Raw genomic sequence first — 21,731 nt, 5'->3', positions numbered from 1 at the left:
TAATAAAAAACAAACTACACTGGTTTTTTTCTTAATAAAAAAAATAATTTTGATTTTGTTCAAAAAATATAAAAGAGAATTTGAACAGTAGTTTTTTAGAATTTAGAAAAATTCAAAATTAATTTCGAAAACATTTAGTTCGAAATAAGAACAAGTACTTTTTGACGAAAAACTTTATTTTTATTTCATATTTTTTTTTAAACAGTCATTTTTAAAACACAGTTTTAAACCAAACCTTAACACAATATTATTAAATTTTTTCATTTAAACACTAATAAATTAAATCATAAAAGTCTATAAATAATTAAAGAGAAAAATAGCAGTTACTAAATTTACAATTAACAAGTCTAAAATCTCTTAGAATTACCACAAATCAAAAGAAAACTAATACAAGTAAAAATTATCTGTTATATATTAAAAAAAAAGGAAAATTTATTGTTAAACAATAAAAAGGCTATTTTAATAAAGGTAAATTATTAAATATTATTACCAGCAAAATGTTTATTATTAGATAATATAAAAATAAATGGTGTTTTTTATGTTAGGGGCTGAATTGTAGGGTGATTTTAATATGTCTATATAGCAATGAGAGTAAATATTTTTTCAAAGTGCTGCTTTGCTTTGTGGTGATTGAGGTTGTTGTAAAAAATATATATATTTAAAAAACACAATTTAAAATTAATTACTTTTATCGGCTACAATGGGAAAACGCACAACACGTATTTCATTGCCATAGTCACAGACTACAGAATCATAAGCCAACATCATAATTTTGGGGCATAAATGTAAATTAGAAAAATCTAATCTAACTTCTCTGGCTGGTTCGCCCGTTCTAACATCCCAAACAATAAGAGATCCTAAAAATAGAAACAAGAAATTAAAATCTCTCTAAACATCCATTTCCCAATGAACTTCCACTTACCCATTTTACTTGTTACCAGCAGTGATGGTGTCAACATTAGTAAACTTGAATAGGCATTCGATATACTTATAGTTGTCAATAGATTACCCTGAAAACGTTCCCACACACAGATACGTTCATCTGTACCCAATGATATAACATAACTAGGTGCACATGCCAAACAGCTGACAGCACCATCATGCGCCTGTATGTTATACATACAGGCACCTGTGAATAAATCCCATACACATAGTAAACCATCTTGTGAACCAGAGCCGCCTGTGCCCGGTTGCCATCTATCGACAAAGAGGCATGTTATGGGACCACAGTGTCCATGTAGAGTATATTCAACATCTGTACTGTTTAAGCTATACACCTGTTTTAATGAAAAATTAAATATGTTTTAAATAAATTGTTCTTTAAAACATGTAAGACACTGTGATATTGGACCTGTTATGGCCCTACTAGGTTAGACTCGAATAACCTTAACATATCTATCTATCTATCTGTCTGTCTGTCTGTATGTCTGTCTGTCTGTCTGTCTGTCTGTCTGTCTGTCTGTCTATCTATCTATCTATCTATATATCTATCTATCTATCTATCTATCTATCTATCTATCTATCTATCTATCTATCTATCTATCTATCTATCTATCTATCTATCTATCTATCTATCTATCTATCTATCTATCTATCTATCTATCTATCTATCTATCTATATATCTGTCTGTCTATCTATCTACCTATCTATCTATCTATCTATCTATCTATCTATCTATCTATCTATCTATCTATCTATCTATCTATCTATCTATCTATCTATCTATCTATCTATATATCTATCCATCCATCCATCCATCCATCTATCCACCTACCTATCAACTAAAATATGCTCTTAATTCAAACGTGTGCAACTTACTTTAAGTGTATGATCCTGACTGCCCGTAAAAACCATATCATTAACCACCTCCATGCAAGTAATAGGCTGTTGATGAGCCAAACGTACTCCACGAAGAGTGCATTTCATTTCCTCTTTGGTAGTTCTTTGACTATCATTGCGTTGTTGCTGTTGTTGTTGCTGCTGTTGCAACATGAGGCCTATGCTGCCCGTCGAATTAGTTCTAACATGAGCTATTAATAAACAACAGACAAAGAACAATTAATAAATATTTTTTTTCATTAACAATAACAGCTAATCATACTTCGTCTATAGGCTGAGGTAAAACCCCAATCAATTTGTTTGCCCTTGTAGTATGTTTCCAAACGATAAAAATCTAAACGACCGCACAAACGAGCCACTATAACACGATCGCCATTTAGATTAATGTGTGTTATACCCTGATTACGTTTCGAATCCTCATGATAAGTGCACTATATAAAAAATAAAATATTTTAAAATTTTATTACTTTTATTGATTAAACACCTGCGTAGTTATTACTTTACCTTTAAAACACCAGATGGCATTTCCCACAATTCAATGCGTCCATTGGCACAACCCACCGCAATTAAATTGTCAAAATAATCTAAACACCAAACAGGTGAAGCATTTAGTTTCTTAACAATTACTTCACCATCTTCACGGTGTGTGGTCACCTGCATGTCACCGCGATTAATGGTGGTTATATTCTCACCACTGCGGGCATCCCAAACTTTAATTTGACCCTTTAGGCAACAACTGATAATATTTGCACCATCTGATACTAAACATTCTATGCGATGTTTATGACCGGCTATTTGTGTGGGCACACCTTCTAGTATTTGTTCGGTTTTTTGTGAAAATTCTGAACACTCATTCCAACTTGAACGCCATTCAGCATAGTTGCGCGTACAAATACAACGATAAAATACCACCATTGTATAGCACAGCACAAAGACACTAATGCAGCAGAGCGTTATGGCAAAAAAGATTTCCATGGGACTTTTGGGAAAGAGTGGAGTGCCGCCCGGCATGACCATAGGAGATTCGCGATTTTCATCATCATTGAAATCTAAAGGATCTAAGGCGGCAGCTAACGCCTTCCATTGGAAATTCTGTACCACTTTTTCATAAGGATTACGTCCATGAACGGCCTTTTCAGGACTAATGGCATGAGACAGTTTAATGGTGGGCAGAATGGTGATATAATGACCACGCAGAGAAACATTATACTGTTTCATTATGGTGGGCCAGTGGAAATTAGAAAGAAAATAGTTAAGCTCAAAGTCGGGATATAAAAGACGTTTGAGTTCTGCTTCGGTTTCATTTATGTGATTATCAATACGAGGACCTGTAATGGGTTTTTTAACAAAATTAAGTTTTTCGCTTTATTAGAAGGCAAATTCTATGACTTACCCTCATGACCAGCATTTAAGGCTCCAGAACTTTTAGCTTTATTACCAAACACACTGCTGCCTCCTACAGGACTACCCGCTTGATCTTTATCTTGACCACTGCCGCCAAAGGAACCAGCATTTATAACAGAATGAACATTTGAAAAGAAACTCGATACCGCACCACGTCCCATTTCCCAATTACGTTGAAAATCATCATTACGAAAAGTGCCCGTATGATTACTATCCACCACAAATAGATTCTCCAAATAACCAGAATTATAAATTATGGAACAAATCCAAACACTCATCCATACCATAAAGGCACGCTGAAAGAAACGTGTGCGTGCCCAAAAATTAACAATCTTCAAACGTTTGGGTATCTTATCTGGACCATTATTATTGGGACTTAAAGCAATGGAAGAACGTTTTGTCATGTCATTGGCATTATTGAGATTATTAAAGTCGGCAAAGGCTAATTTTGGATGTGACTGAGAACGATGAAAACTGCCAAAGGGAGGTGGAGAAAAGACACCATTACTACCACCAGCTGCACTACCGTTGGCAGGAGAGGCACTGCCAAAGAAACGGAAATCTGGACGTCCATTAGAAAACCCATAACCATTTCCCCCAGAGGTGGGCGAGTGATTGCTAGCCGCCATAGAATTACCCGTAAATGACAGCATCATTTTGGGTAAATGTTTAGCTTCGGTAGAATATTCGGGTCTTTTGATATTCATGGCCAAGATAGTGGAAAACAATAACATTTGCAGCATATAATCCGAAAGTAAACCCACTATAGCAAATACACAAAACTCTTGTATAACCGGCACAAAAGTAGCCAGACCTATGGTCAATATAGTAATCTCCGTTAACAATGTCTTTGAAATATGCCAACCCTCTTTACTTAAAGCCTGAGCCACTCGTATCTTAACATCAAACGTCTCATCGGTAGACACCACACTGCGTGTTATAACTAGACAATTTTCCAAACCCAATAATATCACCAAATAGGGAAATATATCCTTAGATTGCAAACTTATAGTTAAGCCAAAGAAAAAGCACAAACCCAAAGACATAACCAAACTGCCCAATATGGTAATGGCAGCACACAAGGCTAACAGAAATCTCGAGCGTATAACATCGATTTTACGCACCGAAAAGTAAACATAAGTAAAGAGTAAAACAAATGCTATGGTGAGTGGTAGAAATTCCCACATCTTAAATTCTCCTGGATAGAATATATAAGTTATGGATGATTTTTCATTTTGTTGCTGCTGTTCTGTCGTTTGACTGCTGCCTTGATTTATTTGTGGTGGCGGATAATAATTTAAGAGTTTTTCCTTTAACGATTGTATGTATTCACGATCGTTTTGTTTTAGTATTAGAGTTAAGGCAAATTGTATAATGCGTGAACGCGAACGCAAAGGATAACGTTTAAAGCCGGTATCTTGTATGGGTAGACCAAAGAGCATTTCAGCTGTTGATACTTTAGTTTTTTGAAGATTCTGTAAGAAAATATATATGAAAATTAATAATTTTTAATATAAAATTTGCTTCACAATGAGATTTACTTGACTATAGATCAGTTCATAGTCTTGTCGATAGATCAGCCTTAAGTCTTGACTATAGATCAGTCTATAGTCTTGACTATAGATCAGTCTATAGCCTTGACTATAGATCAGTCTATAGTCTTGACTATAGACTAATCTATAGTCTTGACTATAGATCAGTCTATAGTCTTGACAAAAGATTAGTCTATAGTCTTGACTATAGATTAGTCTATAGTCTTCACTATAGATCAGTCTATAGTCTTCACTATAGATCAGTCTATAGTCTTCACTATAGATCAGTCTATAGTCTTCACTATAGATCAGTCTATAGTCTTCACTATAGATCAGTCTATAGTCTTGACTAGAGATCAGTCTATAGTCTTGACTATAGATCAGTCTATAGTCTTGACTATAGATCAGCCTATAGTCTTGACTATAGATCATTCTATAGTCTTGACTATAGATCAGTCTATAGTCTTGACTATAGATCATTCTATAGTCTCGACTATAGATCAGTCTATAGTCTCGACTATAGATCAGTCTATAGTCTTGACTATAGATCAGCCTATAGTCTTGACTATAGATCAGTCTATAGTCTTGACTATAGATCAGTCTATAGTCTTGACTATAAATCAGTGTATAGTCTTGATTATAGATCAGTCTATAGTCTTGACTATAGATCATTCTATAGTCTTGACTATAGATCAGTTTATAGTCTTGACTATAGATCAGTTTATAGTCTTGACTATAGATCAGTTTATAGTCTTGACTATAGATCAGTTTATAGTCTTGACTATAGATCAGTCTATAGTCTTGACTATAGATCAGTTTATAGTCTTGACTATAGATCAGTTTATAGTCTTGACTATAGATCAGTCTATAGTCTTGACTATAGATCAGTCTGTAGTCTTCACTATAGATCAGTCTATAGTCTTGACTATAGATCAGTCTGTAGTCTTAACTATAGATCAGTCTATAGTCTTGACTATAGATCAGTCTATAGTCTTGACTATAGATCAGTCTATAGTCTTGACTATAGATCAGTCTATAGTCTTGACTATAGATCAGTCTATAGTCTTGACTATAGATCAGTCTATAGTCTTGTCTATAGATCAGTCTATAGTCTTGACTATAGATCAGTATATAGTCTTGACTATAGATCAGTCTATAGTCTTGACTATAGATGAGTCTATAGTCTTGACTATAGATCAGTCTATAGTCTTGACTATAGATCAGTCTATAGTCTTGACTATAGATTAGTTTATAATCTTGACTAAAGATCAGTCTATAGATTTGACTTTAGATCATTCTATAGTCTTGATTATAATTCAGTCTATAGTCTTGACTATAGATCAGTCTATAGTCTTGACTATAGATCAGTCTATAGTCTTGACTATAGATCAGTCTATAGTCTTGACTATAGATCAGTCTATTGTCTTGACTATAGATCAGCCTATAGTCTTGACTATAGATCAGTCTATAGTTTTGACTAAAGATAAGTCTATAGTCTTGACGATAGATCAGTCTATAGTCTTGACGATAGATCAGTCTATAATCTTACTATATATCAGTCTATAGTCTTCACTATAAATCAGTCATAACTATAGATAACTATATATTCTAGACTATACTCGTACTCTCGACTGTTGATCAGTCTAAAATTTTGACTATAAATCAGTTCAAATGATCAGTCTATAGTCTTATCTATCGATCAGTCCATAGTCTTATCAATCTACAGTCTTGATTAAAGTTTAGTATTTTATTAGTGAATTTGTAGTGGAATAATAGTGAGTTTTCTTTAAATTTAATCGTTAGATAACTTTGTTGTAAACATTAATTATATCAAGGAAATTTTTATTTTATTTATTATTTTTTTATTAAAATAGCCCATAAATTATATAAGTAATGACGCAAGAAGAAGAATCCAATAATAAATACCTAATAAAATGACCGATTATTCCAATAATAAATTTCTTATTAAAAGCTTTATGCAAATTTGTTTTAGAATAAAAATTCAAAATGACGTATTGTCTGAATATGTTAAATATTTAAAGAAAAAAATAAACAAAAAAATAAATTGAAAATATAAAAAATGCATATTTATTTGTTTATCCAATTCACAAGCATCTAATTTCATTGTTAAACTTATTGTAACTTAAGCAATAAAATAAATTTATAACGAAATACAGTTAAACTTTTGCATTTAAAAAGAAAATAGTTTTGAACTGCTGACACTAAAGAGTCTGTCCTATTAGAAATAAATTTACTATGTTGACATTAAAGATTTCTTTAAAAATTTGAATCCTTTTATTCTAAATTTTTTAAAAAATTTACTGCATTTGTACTACATACTAGAAAACAAACAAAATGTCAACCAATAATTTATTCTATTTCTATTACAGTACAGTGAATGAAGCCAAATGTATTTACATATTAATATTTTTTAGTTTAAAGATTACTTCATTTTAAGTGAAAATGTTGTATAAAAAGTAAACAGAATTATAGAATAAATAGAATAACCAAACTATGGCAAAAAAAAAAACTAACTGCAACATCTCTAATGTATAATGAATAACATAATAGCAAAGCAATAATATTATTAAAAAATAAACAAATATTTAAACTATTCGAGTAAAACAAAACATAAATAAATAGAAATAGAAAACAAATATTTTAAAAGAAACCCTCGATATTGAAATGCGCTGACACCGTTAAGTGATTGTTGCACATACATACATATGTAAATATGATTGTATTTGTTTAGGGGAAATACAGTGGTGGTGATAGAAAGAGAAAGACTAGAATATGACCTAGTCTTTAGTGTAGTCTATAATTTAGTCTATAGAATAGACTAGTCTATAGTCTAGTCTATAGTCTAATCTATAGTCTAGTGTATAGTCTAGTGTATTGTCTAGTCTATAGTCTAGTCTATAGTCTAGTCTATAGTCTAGTCTATAGTCTAGTCTATAGTCTAGTTATAGTCTAGTTATAGTCTAGTTATAGTCTAGTCTATAGTCTTGTCTTTAGTCTAGTCTATAGTCTAGTCTAGAGTCCAGTCTATAGTCTAGTCTATAGTCTAGTCTATAGTCTAGTCTATAGTCTAGTCTATAGTCTAGTCTATAGTCTAGTCTATAGTCTAGTCTATAGTCTAGTCTATAGTCTAGTCTATAGTCTAGTCTATAGTCTAGTCTATAGTCTAGTCTATAGTCTAGTCTATAGTCTAGTCTATAGTCTAGTCTATAGTCTAGTCTATAGTCTAGTCTATAGTCTAGTCTATAGTCTAGTCTATAGTCTAGTCTATAGTCTAGTCTATAGTCTAGTCTATAGTCTAGTCTATAGTCTAGTCTATAGTCTAGTCTATAGTCTAGTCTATAGTCTAGTCTATAGTCTAGTCTATAGTCTAGTCTATAGTCTAGTCTATAGTCTAGTCTATAGTCTAGTCTATAGTCTAGTCTATAGTCTAGTCTATAGTCTAGTCTATAGTCTAGTCTATAGTCTAGTCTATAGTCTAGTCTATAGTCTAGTCTATAGTCTAGTCTATAGTCTAGTCTATAGTCTAGTCTATAGTCTAGTCTATAGTCTAGTCTATAGTCTAGTCTATAGTCTAGTCTATAGTCTAGTCTATAGTCTAGTATAGTCTAGTCTATTCTATAATCTAGTCTATAGTCTAGTCTAGTCTAGTCTAGTCTATAGTCTAGTCTAGTCTATAGTCTAGTCTAGTCTACAGTCTAGTCTATAGTCTAGTCTAGTCTATAGTCTAGTCTATAGTCTAGTCTAGTCTAGTCTATAGTCTAGTTTAGTCTATAGTCTAGTCTAGTCTATAGTCTAGTCTAGTCTAGACTATAGTCTAGTCTAGTCTATAGTCTAGTCTATAGTCTAGTCTAGTCTATAGTCTAGTCTAGTCTAGTCTAGTCTAGTCTAGTCTAGTCTATAGTCTAGTCTATAGTCTAGTCTATAGTCTAGTCTATAGTCTAGTCTATAGTCTAGTCTATAGTCTAGTCTATAGTCTAGTCTATAGTCTAGTCTATAGTCTAGTCTATAGTCTAGTCTATAGTCTAGTCTATAGTCTAGTCTATAGTCTAGTCTATAGTCTAGTCTATAGTCTAGTCTATAGTCTAGTCTATAGTCTAGTCTATAGTCTAGTCTATAGTCTAGTCTATAGTCTAGTCTATAGTCTAGTCTATAGTCTAGTCTATAGTCTAGTCTATAGTCTAGTCTATAGTCTAGTCTATAGTCTAGTCTATAGTCTAGTCTATAGTCTAGTCTATAGTCTAGTCTATAGTCTAGTTATAGTCTAGTTATAGTCTAGTTATAGTCTAGTCTATAGTCTTGTCTTTAGTCTAGTCTATAGTCTAGTCTAGAGTCTAGACTATAGTCTAGTCCATAGTCTAGTCCATAGTCTAGTTTATAGTCTAGTCTCTAGTCTAGTCTATAGTCCAGTCTCTAGTCTAGTCTATAGTCTAGTCTATAGTCTAGTCTATAGTCTAGTCTATAGTCTAGTCTATAGTCTAGTCTATAGTCTAGTCTATAGTCTAGTCTATAGTCTAGTCTATAGTCTAGTCTATAGTCTAGTCTATAGTCTAGTCTATAGTCTAGTCTATAGTCTAGTCTATAGTCTAGTCTATAGTCTAGTCTATAGTCTAGTCTATAGTCTAGTCTATAGTCTAGTCTATAGTCTAGTCTAGTCTATAGTCTAGTCTAGTCTATAGTCTAGTCTATAGTCTAGTCTAGTCTATAGTCTAGTCTATAGTCTAGTCTATAGTCTTGTCTATAGTTTAGTCTATAGTCTAGTCTATAGTCTAGTCTATAGACTATACTATAGACGAGACTATAGACTATACTATAGACGAGACTATAGACTATAGTTTAGTCTATAGACTAGACTGTAGAATAGACTACAGACTAGACTATAGACTAGACTATAGACTAGAATATAGACTAGACTAGTATATAGTCTAGTCTACAGTCTAGTCTATAGTCTAGTCTATAGTCTAGTCTATAGTCTAGTCTATAGTCTAGTCTATAGTCTAGTCTATAGTCTAGTCTATAGTCTAGTCTATAGTCTAGTCTATAGTCTAGTCTATAGTCTAGTCTATAGTCTAGTCTATAGTCTAGTCTATAGTCTAGTCTATAGTCTAGTCTATAGTCTAGTCTATAGTCTAGTCTATAGTCTAGTCTATAGTCTAGTCTATAGTCTAGTCTATAGTCTAGTCTATAGTCTAGTCTATAGTCTAGTCTATAGTCTAGTCTATAGTCTAGTCTATAGTCTAGTCTATAGTCTAGTCTATAGTCTAGTTTATAGTCTAGTCTATAGTCTAATCTATAGTCTAGTCTATAGTCTAATCTATAGTCTAGTCTATAGTCTAGTCTATAGTCTAGTCTATAGTCTAGTCTATAGTCTAGTCTATAGTCTAGTCTATAGTCTAGTCTATAGTCTAGTCTATAGTCTAGTCTATAGTCTAGTCTATAGTATAGTCTATAGTCTAGTCTATAGTCTAGTCTATAGTCTAGCCTATAGTCTAGTCAATAGTCTAGTCTATAGTCCAGCCTATAGTCTATTCTATAGTCTAGTCTATTGTCTAGTCTATAGTCTAGTCTATAGTCTAGTCTATAGTCTAGTCTATAGTCTAGTCTATAGTCTAGTCTATAGTCTAGTCTATAGTCTAGTCTATAGTCTAGTCTATAGTCTAGTCTATAGTCTAGTCTATAGTCTAGTCTATAGTCTAGTCTATAGTCTAGTCTATAGTCTAGTCTATAGTCTAGTCTATAGTCTAGTCTATAGTCTAGTCTATAGTCTAGTCTATAGTCTAGTCTATAGTCTAGTCTATAGTCTAGTCTATAGTCTAGTCTATAGTCTAGTCTATAGTCTAGTCTATAGTCTAGTCTATAGTCTAGTCTATAGTCTAGTCTATAGTCTAGTCTATAGTCTAGTCTATAGTCTAGTCTATAGTCTAGTCTATAGTCTAGTATATAGTCTAGTCTATAGTCTTGATTATATATCAGTCTATTGGGTTGTCTATAGATCAGTCTATTGTCTTGACCATAGATTAGTTTGTTATATAGTCTAGTCTATATTACTGTCGCATAGATCAATCTGTAGTCTTGACACAGATCAGTCTATAGTTTTGATTATATATCAGTTTACACTAAAGTCCAATTATAGTTTAGTTTATAATTAGTTGCATAGATTTATCTATAATCTTGAGTATTGAATCAATTCTGTTTTCAAAAGATTTGTCGTCTATCATTTATTAATGTAATGTGTTTTCGCTTTTTAAAATTCACATAATTTGCTTAAATATCTCCAATAATCTCTAATTAACAACAAAAATATATTATCTAATCTATTGACATGGTATTAAAACGAAATTTTATAAAAAAAATTAAAAGTTTTTTTATTTTTTATCTTTTAGATAATAAATGGTATCATACTGTAACATGCGTCATTGAACAAATGCTATTCTTTTGACCGAAATTAAAAATATATATATTTCCAACTTGTTAAAAGTGTATAAACCAAAACAATTGTGAGTCATGGAAATTCTATAAAGATTTTGTTAACAATTGTTTAGAAAAAATCTTATCTAACACTTTAAAGGCAAAAAAACGAAGTGTTAATTGATCGTTAGTAATTCGTATAAATATTACTTTCCCATTAAAAAAAACGCTGTTTGTCAAATTGCAAATATTACGTGGCATTTGCTAACAAATATCGATAAGTTTTTTTAGCGATAAATTAGAAAAAATGTTAGATTTAAAAGTCCACTTAAGAATGGAAATATTTTGAACTGACCTACCTTATCATATCTAAAGCTCTTTCAATAAAACATTTTCTTTTAAAAATTGCTATTACTTGATAATAAAAACTGAAACTACAAAAGTATCGACTTAAAAGAACTACTTTCACTATAATTTCAAGTTCAAGCAAACATTAAAAAAACCTTTATGATAAGAAGTATTAATAAATAAATTGTATAATATAGACTTATCAATTTAAATTTAGTTTTGATATGATCAAAAAGTACATGCTAGTGTTAATTGATAACAAATCTATTGAAGTATACGTAGTTATAAACTGCACATTAGGGTATAACTATTTTTGCGGTAATATATCACAGCACTACCTTATTGTCAATATTGTCCTTTTAATTAAAAGGAAAAAATACAATACTCCTTATTTATTTGTGAGGGAACTTCTTCTACAATCGCAAAACATATTATGTAACATCTGTACACACTCTATTTGATATTGCTATAGCATTTTTGATATTTGCAAAAGAATTGCAAAAAGTTGCACCCTAATGTACGTACGTATTATGAAGTTTTATTTTTAAATTATTTTATGTTTTTGGAATTAGTAGTGGGTTATTAATATGATAATACCAATATTTTTTACCACCTAATACTTCAGACTTAAGTGGTATAAATGTTTTAAAAGATTGTTCTAGCAAAAATTTTTTGAATGGGTTTCCCCTTCTATTTTGGTAGAGTAGTATAAACTAAACCAGAGATTATACACTAGTCTGTAGTCAGCAGTAAAAAGCATAGCCGATAGTCTGGACTATGGTTTAATAGAAAATCTGGACAACTGTCTACTGTTAAGACTATAGTGTAATCTAATATCTAGTCATAGTCAAGTCTTCAGTCTAGTTTATAGTCTAGTCTATAGTCTAGTCTATAGTCTAGTCTATAGTCTAGTCTATAGTCTAGTCTATAGTCTAGTCTATAGCCTAGTCTATAGTCTAGTCTATAGTATAGTCTATAGTCTTGTCTATAGTCTAGTCTATAATCTAGTCTATAGTGTAGTCTATAGTCTAGTCTATAGTCTAGTCTATAGTCTAGTGTATAGTCTATAGTCTAGTCTATAGTCTAGTCTATAGTCTAGTCTATAGTATAGTCTATATTCTAGTCAATAATCTAGTCTAGTCTATAGTCTAGTCTATAGTCTTGTATATAGTCTAGTCTATAGTCTAGTCTATAGTCTAGTCTATAGTCTAGTCTATAGTCTAGTCTATAGTCTAGTCTATAGTCTAGTCTATTGTCTAGTCTATAGTCTAGTCTATTGTCTAGTCTATAGTCTAGTCTATAGTCTAGTCTATAGTCTAGTCTATAGTCTAGTCTATAGTCTAGTCTATTGTCTTAGTCTATAGTCTAGTCTATAGTCTAGTCTATAGTCTAGTCTATAGTCTAGTCTATAGTCTAGTCTATAGTCTAGTCTATAGTCTAGTCTATAGTCTAGTCTATAGTCTAGTCTATAGTCTAGTCTATAGTCTAGTCTATAGTCTAGTCTATAGTCTTGTCTATAGTCTTGTCTATAGTCTAGTCTATAGTCTAGTCTATAGTCTAGTCTATAGTCTAGTCTATAGTCTAGTCTATAGTCTAGTCTATAGTCTAGTCTATAGTCTAGTCTATAGTCTAGTCTAGTCTATAGTCTAGTCTATAGTCTAGTCTATAGTCTAGTCTATAGTCTAGTCTATAGTCTAGTCTATAGTCTAGTCTATGGTCTAGTCTATAGTCTCTAGTATATAGTCTAGTCTATAGTCTAGTCTATAGTCTAGTCTATAGTCTAGTCTATAGTCTAGTCTATAGTCTAGTCTATAGTCTAGTCTATAGTCTAGTCTATAGTCTAGTCTTTAGTCTAGTCTATAGTCTAGTCTATAGTAAGTCTATAGTCTAGTCTATAGTCTAGTCTATAGTCTAGTCTATAGTCTAGTCTATAGTCTAGTCTATAGTCTAGTCTATAGTCTAGTCTATAGTCTAGTCTATAGTCTAGTCTATAGTCTAGTCTTTGTCTAGTCTATAGTCTAGTCTATAGTCTAGTCTATAGTCTAGTCTATAGTCTAGTCTATAGTCTAGTCTATAGTCTAGTCTATAGTCTAGTCTATAGTCTAGTCTATAGTCTAGTCTATAGTCTAGTCTATAGTCTAGTCTATAGTCTAGGCTATAGTCTAGTCTATAGTCTAGTCTATAGTCGAGTATATAGTCTAGTCTATAGTCTAGTCTATAGTCTAGTCTATAGTCTAGTCTATAGTCTAGTCTATAGTCTAGTCTATAGTCTAGTATATAGTCTAGTATATAGTCTAGTCTAGTCTATAGTCTAGTCTACAGTCTAGTCTATAGTCTAGTCTATAGTCTAGTCTATAGTCTAGTCTATAGTCTAGTCTATAGTATAGTCTATAGTCTATTCTATAGTCTAGTCTATAGTCTAGTCTATAGTATAGTCTATGGTCTAGTCTATAGTCTAGTCTATAGTCTTGTCTGTAGTCTAGTCTATAGTCTAGTCTATAGTCTAGTCTATAGTCTAGTCTATAGTCTAGTCTATAGTCTAGTCTATAGTCTAGTCTATAGTCTAGTCTATAGTCTAGTCTATAGTCTAGTCTATAGTCTAGTCTATAGTCTTGTCTATAGTCTAGTCTATAGTCTAGTCTATAGTCTAGGCTATAGTCTAGTCTATAGTCTAGTCTATAATCTAGGCTATAGTCTAGTCTATAGTGTAGTCTATAGTCTAGTCTATAGTCTAGTCTATAGTCTAGTCTATAGTCTAGTCTATAGTCTAGTCTATAGTCTAGTCTATAGTCTAGTCTATAGTCTAGTCTATAGTCTAGTCTATAGTCTAGTCTATAGTCTAGTCTATAGTCTAGTCTATAGTCTAGTCTATAGTCTAGTCTATAGTCTAGTCTATAGTCTAGTCTATAGTCTATTATATAGTCTAGTATATAGTCTAGTCTATAGTCTAGTCTATAGTCTAGTCTATAGTCTAGTCTATAGTCTAGTCTACAGTCTAGTCTATAGTCTAGTCTATAGTATAGTCTATAGTCTAGTCTATAGTCTAGTCTATAGTCTAGTCTATAGTCTGGTCTATAGTATAGTCTATAGTCTAGTCTATAGTCTAGTCTATAGTCTAGTCTATAGTATAGTCTATGGTCTAGTCTATAGTCTAGTCTATAGTCTTGTCTATAGTCTAGCCTATAGTATAGTCTATAGTCTAGTCTATAGTCTAGTCTATAGTCTAGTCTATAGTCTAGTCTATAGTCTAGTCTATAGTCTAGTATATAGTCTAGTCTATAGTCTAGTCTATAGTCTAGTCTATAGTCTAGTCTATAGTCTAGTTTATAGTCTAGTCTATAGGCTAGTCTACAGTCTAGTTTATAGTCTAGTCTATAGTCTAGTCTATAGTCTAGTCTATAGTCTAGTCTATAGTCTAGTCTAGTCTATAGTCTAGTCTAGTCTATAGTCTAGTCTAGTCTAAACTATAGTCTAGACTAGTCTAAACTATAGTCTAGTCTATAGTCTAGTCTATAGTCTAGTCTATAGTCTAGTCTATAGTCTAGTCTATAGTCTAGTCTATAGTCTAGTCTATAGTCTAGTCTATAGTCTAGTCTATAGTCTAGTCTATAGTCTAGTCTATAGTCTAGTCTATAGTCTAGTCTATAGTCTAGTCTATAGTCTAGTCTATTAGTCTAGTCTATAGTCTAGTCTATAGTCTAGTCTATAGTCTAGTCTATAGTCTAGTCTATAGTCTAGTCTATAGTCTAGTCTATTGTCTAGTCTATAGTCTAGTCTATAGTCTAGTCTATAGTCTAGTCTATAGTCTAGTCTATAGTCTAGTCTATAGTCTAGTCTATAGTCTAGTCTATAGTCTAGTCTATAGTCTAGTCTATAGTCTAGTCTATAGTCTAGTCTATAGTCTAGTCTATAGTTAGTCTATAGTCTAGTCTATAGTCTAGTCTATAGTCTAGTCTATAGTCTAGTCTATAGTCTAGTTTATAGTCTAGTCTATAGTCTAGTCTATAGTCTAGTCTTTAGTCTAGTCTATAGTCTAGTCTATAGTCTAGTCTATAGTCTAGTCTATAGTCTAGTCTATAGTCTAGTCTATAGTCTAGTCTATAGTCTAGTCTATAGTCTAGTCTATAGTCTAGTCTATAGTCTAGTCTATAGTCTAGTCTATAGTCTAGTCTATAGTCTATAGTCTAGTCTATAGTCTAGTCTTTGTCTAGTCTATAGTCTAGTCTATAGTCTAGTCTATAGTCTAGTCTATAGTCTAGTCTATAGTCTAGTCTATAGTCTAGTCTATAGTCTAGTCTATAGTCTAGTCTATAGTCTAGTCTATAGTCTAGTCTATAGTCTAGTCTATAGTCTAGTCTATAGTCTAGTCTATAGTCTAGTCTATAGTCTAGTCTATAGTGTAGTCTATAGTCTAGTCAATAGTCTAGTCTACAGTCTAGTCTATAGTCTAGTCTATAGTCTGGTCTATAGTCTAGTCTATAGTCTAGTCTATAGTCTAGTCTATAGTCTAGTCTATAGTCTAGTTTATAGTCTAGTCTATAGTCTAGTCTATAGTCTATAGTCTAGTCTTTAGTCTAGTCTATAGTCTAGTCTATAGTCTAGTCTATAGTCTAGTCTATAGTCTAGTCTATAGTCTAGTCTATAGTCTAGTCTATAGTCTAGTCTAGTAGTCTAGTCTATAGTCTAGTCTATAGTCTAGTCTATAGTCTAGTCTATAGTCTAGTCTATAGTCTAGTCTATAGTCTAGTCTATAGTCTAGTCTATAGTCTAGTCTATAGTCTAGTCTATAGTCTAGTCTATAGTCTAGTCTATAGTCTAGTCTATAGTCTAGTCTATAGTCTTGTCTATAGTCTAGTCTATAGTCTAGTCTATAGTCTAGTCTATAGTCTAGTCTATAGTCTAGTCTATAGTCTAGTCTTTAGTCTAGTCTATAGTCTAGTCTATAGTCTAGTCTATAGTCTAGTCTATAGTCTAGTCTATAGTCTAGTCTATAGTCTAGTCTATAGTCTAGTCTATAGTCTAGTCTATAGTCTAGTCTATAGTCTAGTCTATTGTCTAGTCTATAGTCTAGTCTATTGTCTAGTCTATAGTCTAGTCTATAGTCTAGTCTATAGTCTAGTCTATAGTCTAGTCTTATAGTCTAGTTTATAGTCTAGTCTATAGTCTAGTCTATAGTCTAGTCTATAGTCTAGTCTATAGTCTAGTCTTTAGTCTAGTCTATAGTCTAGTCTATAGTCTAGTCTATAGTCTAGTCTATAGTCTAGTCTATAGTCTAGTCTATAGTCTAGTCTATAGTCTAGTCTATAGTCTAGTCTATAGTCTAGTCTATAGTCTAGTCTAGTCTATAGTCTAGTCTAGTCTATAGTCTAGTCTAGTCTATAGTCTAGTCTAGTCTATAGTCTAGTCTATAGTCTAGTCTATAGTCTAGTCTATAGTCTAGTCTATAGTCTAGTCTATAGTCTAGTCTATAGTCTAGTCTACAGTCTAGTCTATAGTCTAGTCTATAGTCTAGTCTATAGTCTAGTCTATAGTCTAGTCTATAGTCTAGTCTATAGTCTAGTCTATAGTCTAGTCTATAGTCTAGTCTATAGTCTAGTCTATAGTCTAGTCTATAGTCTAGTCTATAGTCTAGTCTATAGTCTAGTCTATAGTCTAGTCTATAGTCTAGTCTATAGTCTTGTCTATAGTCTAGTCTATAGTCTAGTCTATAGTCTAGTCTATAGTCTAGTCTATAGTCTAGTCTATAGTCTAGTCTATAGTTTAGTCTATAGTCTAGTCTATTGTCTAGTCTATAGTCTAGTCTATAGTCTAGTCTATAGTCTAGTCTATAGACTAGTCTATAGTCTAGTCTATAGTCTAGTCTATAGTCTAGTCTATAGTCTAGTCTATAGTCTAGTCTATAGTCTAGTCTATAGTCTAGTCTATAGTCTAGTCTATTGTCTAGTCTATAGTCTAGTCTATAGTCTAGTCTATAGTCTAGTCTATAGTCTTGTCTATAGTCTAGTCTATAGTCTAGTCTATAGTCTAGTCTATAGTCTAGTCTATAGTCTAGTCTATAGTCTAGTCTTTAGTCTAGTCTATAGTCTAATCTATAGTCTAATCTATAGTCTAGTCTATAGTCTAGTCTTTAGTCTAATCTATAGTCTAGTCTATAGTCTAGTCTATAGTCTAGTCTATAGTCTAGTCTATAGTCTAATCTATAGTCTAGTCTATAGTCTAGTCTATAGTCTAGTCTATAGTCTAGTCTATAGTCTAGTCTATAGTCTAGTCTATAGTCTAGTCTATAGTCTAGTCTATAGTCCAGTCTATAGTCTAGTCTCTAGTCTAGTCTATAGTCTAGTCTATAGTCTAGTCTATAGTCTAGTCTATAGTCTAGTCCATAGTCTAGTCTCTGATCTAGTCTATAGTCTAGTCTATTGTATAGTCTATAGTCTAGTATATAGGCTAATTTATAGTCTAGTCTATAGTCTTGTCTATAGTGTAGTCTATGGTCTAGTCTAAAGTCTAGTCTATAGTGTAATCTATAGTCTATAGTCTAGATTATAGTCTAGTCTATAGTCTACTCTATAGTCTAGTCCATAGTTAGGTCTCTATCCTAGTCTATGTTCAAGTCTGAACTGTAGTCTATAGACTAGACTATAGACTAGACTATAGACTAGACTATAAACTAGACTATAGACTAGACTATAGACTAGACTATAGACTAGACTATAGACTAGTCTATAGTCTAGTCTATAGTCTAGTCTAGTCTATAGTCTAGTCTATAGTCTAGTCTATAGTCTAGTCTATAGTCTAGTCTATAGTCTAGTCTATAGTCTAGTCTATAGTCTAGTCTATAGTCTAGTCTCTAGTCTAGTCTATAGTCTAGTCTACAGTCTAGTCTATAGTCTAGTCTATTGTATAGTCTATAGTCTAGTATATAGGCTAATTTATAGTCTAGTCTATAGTGTAGTCTATAGTGTAGTCTATAGTGTAGTCTATGGTCTAGTCTAAAGTCTAGTCTATAGTGTAATCTATAGTCTATAGTCTAGATTATAGTCTAGTCTATAGTCTACTCTATAGTCTAGTCCATAGTTAGGTCTCTATCCTAGTCTATGTTCAAGTCTGAACTGTAATCAAGTTTATAGTTTGGACTATAGTCATTATTTTATATACATAAATATATCATAAAATATCTTACTTACATGATATTGAAATATGGTGTTCAATATATTTGTATCTCCAGTAAAATTCTGTATACTTTGGCCCCACAAATTAGCCGGCGATAGTACTAAGCAATCATATTCAGGGAATATTTGTTCATTTTGTGAGCGTTTAACATTGTCCACGCGTAAACAGATTTTATCCAAAGTGCGTTGACTACAAAAAAAACAACAATAAAAGAGGCAAAAAAAACTTAAATAAATAACAATACAATCATTACTATTATTCATTCTTTAAATAAGTAATATAAAATGCTAACAACAGATGAAACAGATTTGTATACATATATACATAAATTTGTATATACATCTGTACAGATACGTACGTATAAAAACTACTTGCAAAACTAAATTTAAAATTTATTTAACGACAATAGCTACACTAATAGAAAAGTTTAAGAACTATTAAGAAAAAAAAACAACAACAACAACAACAACAACAACATTTAACTAATGTAATAGTTTTTAACTACTTACTTTTCTGTACTTTCGTGATTGCGTACAATTTCCAATAATCGAAATACTTCATATAAGGGTGCACGAAATGCATCCATTAATTGCATATCATCTGTCCATGGCAATACACTGGAGCGTAATGTTATTTGTTGTACATATAAAATGGGTGAATTTTGTGCCCAGGGTACATGCGGTTCATATGAAACATTATTAACGTTGAATATATTTTTGACCATTGAAAAATTGGAACGTTCTCCTTCACCAAATAATGAGTTTTTACCATCGAATGGTAGTACAATTTTTGTTGGTATTGTACCTGGTAGTGGTATATTGATGAGGGGATAACTGTAAAGGAGAAAAAAGGAAATAATATTCAATATATGCCAACGATTATGAGAGAGATATTTATGAAATAGTTCAGATATGTTAGAAACTAATTTGATTTCTATCTGTCGGTAAAATACTGTCTTATATGTAATAGCTTACGACATTGCAGCTGCATTTACTATTGGCCTGATGAAATTTGATTTAAACTCTAGACCATTTTGCTACACTATTTCGTTACATTGAAAAATCCATCGCATTTAAGTACAATTACTTGTACTCAAACATCAAAGGGAGTAATTGGAAAGTGTCGAGACGCCATTTTGCCAACAATAAATAGTTTTCTAACTTGTGTTATAAGTTGATGTCACTTTATCAGTGATCATTATGCAAATGAAACAGCACAATGGAAAGTCATTCTGATGGACGTAATGACATCGGATAAGATCTATCTATCTATCTATCTATCTATCTATTTATCTATTTATCTATTTATCTATTTATCTATTTATCTATTTATCTATTTATCTATTTATCTATTTATCTATTTATCTATTTATCTATTTATCTATTTATCTATTTATCTATTTATCTATTTATCTATCTATCTATCTATCTATCTATCTATCTATCTATCTATCTATCTATCTATCTATCTATCTATCTATCTATCTATTTATCTATCTATAGATTTATCTATCTATCTATCTATCTATCTATCTATCTATCTATCTATCTATCTATTCTCTAAGTTTGCAACAACAGTAATGCGAATTTCATTATACAGAAGTTTGTTAATTACAACCCTTTTAGGGCAAGACTAATAACCGTTAATTAGTAAAGTTCAAAAATCTTAAAAACCAAGGGAGTACTACATGCATATGCATGTAACTGTTTTAATTATTATTACACAACCCAAAAACATTCATAAAAAGGTCTAGTGGACTTTAAAACAAAAATTCAAATTTCAAGATTCTTAACTAATTTTTATAATTTAATTTTAAATTGTATTTACAACGAAAATATTCCAAAATAAACAAATTAATAGTCTAGAACATTGTTAAATGTTACACATAAAGGAATGAGTAAGAAGAAAGCGAGAGACTGGCGTAAGATCAAATAAATAATTAACCTTTAACATTTAATTAAATAAAAAAGATTTGCAAAAAGTTTCTACTAAAAAAAATTTCATAACAACAATCATATTAAAAGAGATTTTAAATTATTTTAGTTTTTTGTTGAAAAAAAAACTAATGGCACGCTTCAGTTTAAAAAGACTTAAACAGTAATTGTGGTGGAAAAATTTAATCTAACCTTTTGAGCTTAGATTAAAAATAAAGACAAAGCTTAGTCACATAATCTTAAAGAAAATTTAGAAAAAAAATATAGCAAATTTTTAACAATTTTTAATAAAAAAAAACATATTTTAAGCATAATTTTTGAAATAATTTAAGAAATATAAAATTTGCTTAATCTAGTTATGCAAAATATTAGATCTTATCTAATTATTAAATATATTTGTGGTATAAATAAGATTGATAGGTTAGCAATGAAATTGATAAAGTTAATATGCTATTTCGTTTAACTTAAATGAAGATTATAGAAATTTTATTTAAAGTTTTTTATTTAAAAACTTTTAATACTAAGAGATAATTTAAAATTGTATTAAAATTTTTGTTTTGTTTTTTTTAAATTACCATGTCTTATCAATTGTTTTAAAGATTAAATTTCAATGACGTATAGAATTTTACAAAAATCAATATTATTATACAATGATTTATTTATTTATTTTCCAGCAAAAGGTAGACAGACATTTATATTCTAGAACTAGATTTGTAATTGTTTAGTTTTATAGAAAAGTAAATATTTAATAGTTTAACGACCACAATTGTTTTGTATGTATAAATGTAATATTAATGAAATGTTTGTGTGTGTTTGTGTGTGTTTGTATATAAGTACGATCGATTGTTTTATATATAAGGAGTGAGATCGAAAAATTCTTAACATACATATATGTTTATAAAAAAGAAACCACTAAACTTACAGCTTTATTTTTTTTTATTTGATTCAAATTATTATTACAATTTACAAAAAAAAAAAAAATATTTTTATAGTTTTAATCACTAGTGATGAAATTTTGAACCCTTTTCGGAAAACCTTCCATTAACGTTTTTATAGTCCTTTCTGTCACTTTGCTCG

At 31.1% G+C, this 21,731-nt stretch overlaps 1 protein-coding gene across 1 annotated transcript in view; it reads right to left on the bottom strand.

Moving 5' to 3' along the window:
- Positions 1 to 158: 158 nt before the first annotated feature.
- The window catches only part of LOC111684645 (sterol regulatory element-binding protein cleavage-activating protein), a 29,690-nt gene continuing 8,117 nt past the window's right edge, over positions 159 to 21,731 (bottom strand). The window contains exons 2-9 of the mRNA XM_023446860.2: positions 19,230 to 19,553; positions 18,735 to 18,909; positions 3,234 to 4,719; positions 2,345 to 3,168; positions 2,103 to 2,271; positions 1,820 to 2,031; positions 923 to 1,277; positions 159 to 857 (exon numbers count right to left, since the gene is read on the bottom strand). Coding sequence (XP_023302628.2) covers positions 679 to 857; positions 923 to 1,277; positions 1,820 to 2,031; positions 2,103 to 2,271; positions 2,345 to 3,168; positions 3,234 to 4,719; positions 18,735 to 18,909; positions 19,230 to 19,553 — 3,724 coding nt within the window. The 3' untranslated portion in view covers positions 159 to 678. The remainder of the gene's footprint in view (positions 858 to 922; positions 1,278 to 1,819; positions 2,032 to 2,102; positions 2,272 to 2,344; positions 3,169 to 3,233; positions 4,720 to 18,734; positions 18,910 to 19,229; positions 19,554 to 21,731) is intronic.

The sequence above is a fragment of the Lucilia cuprina genome, chromosome 6, assembly GCF_022045245.1.
Source record: "Lucilia cuprina isolate Lc7/37 chromosome 6, ASM2204524v1, whole genome shotgun sequence".
Taxonomy (NCBI): Eukaryota; Metazoa; Arthropoda; class Insecta; order Diptera; family Calliphoridae; genus Lucilia; species Lucilia cuprina.
Note: the sequence above shows the minus strand (reverse complement) of the source record. Positions and strands in the feature narration are given on the sequence as shown.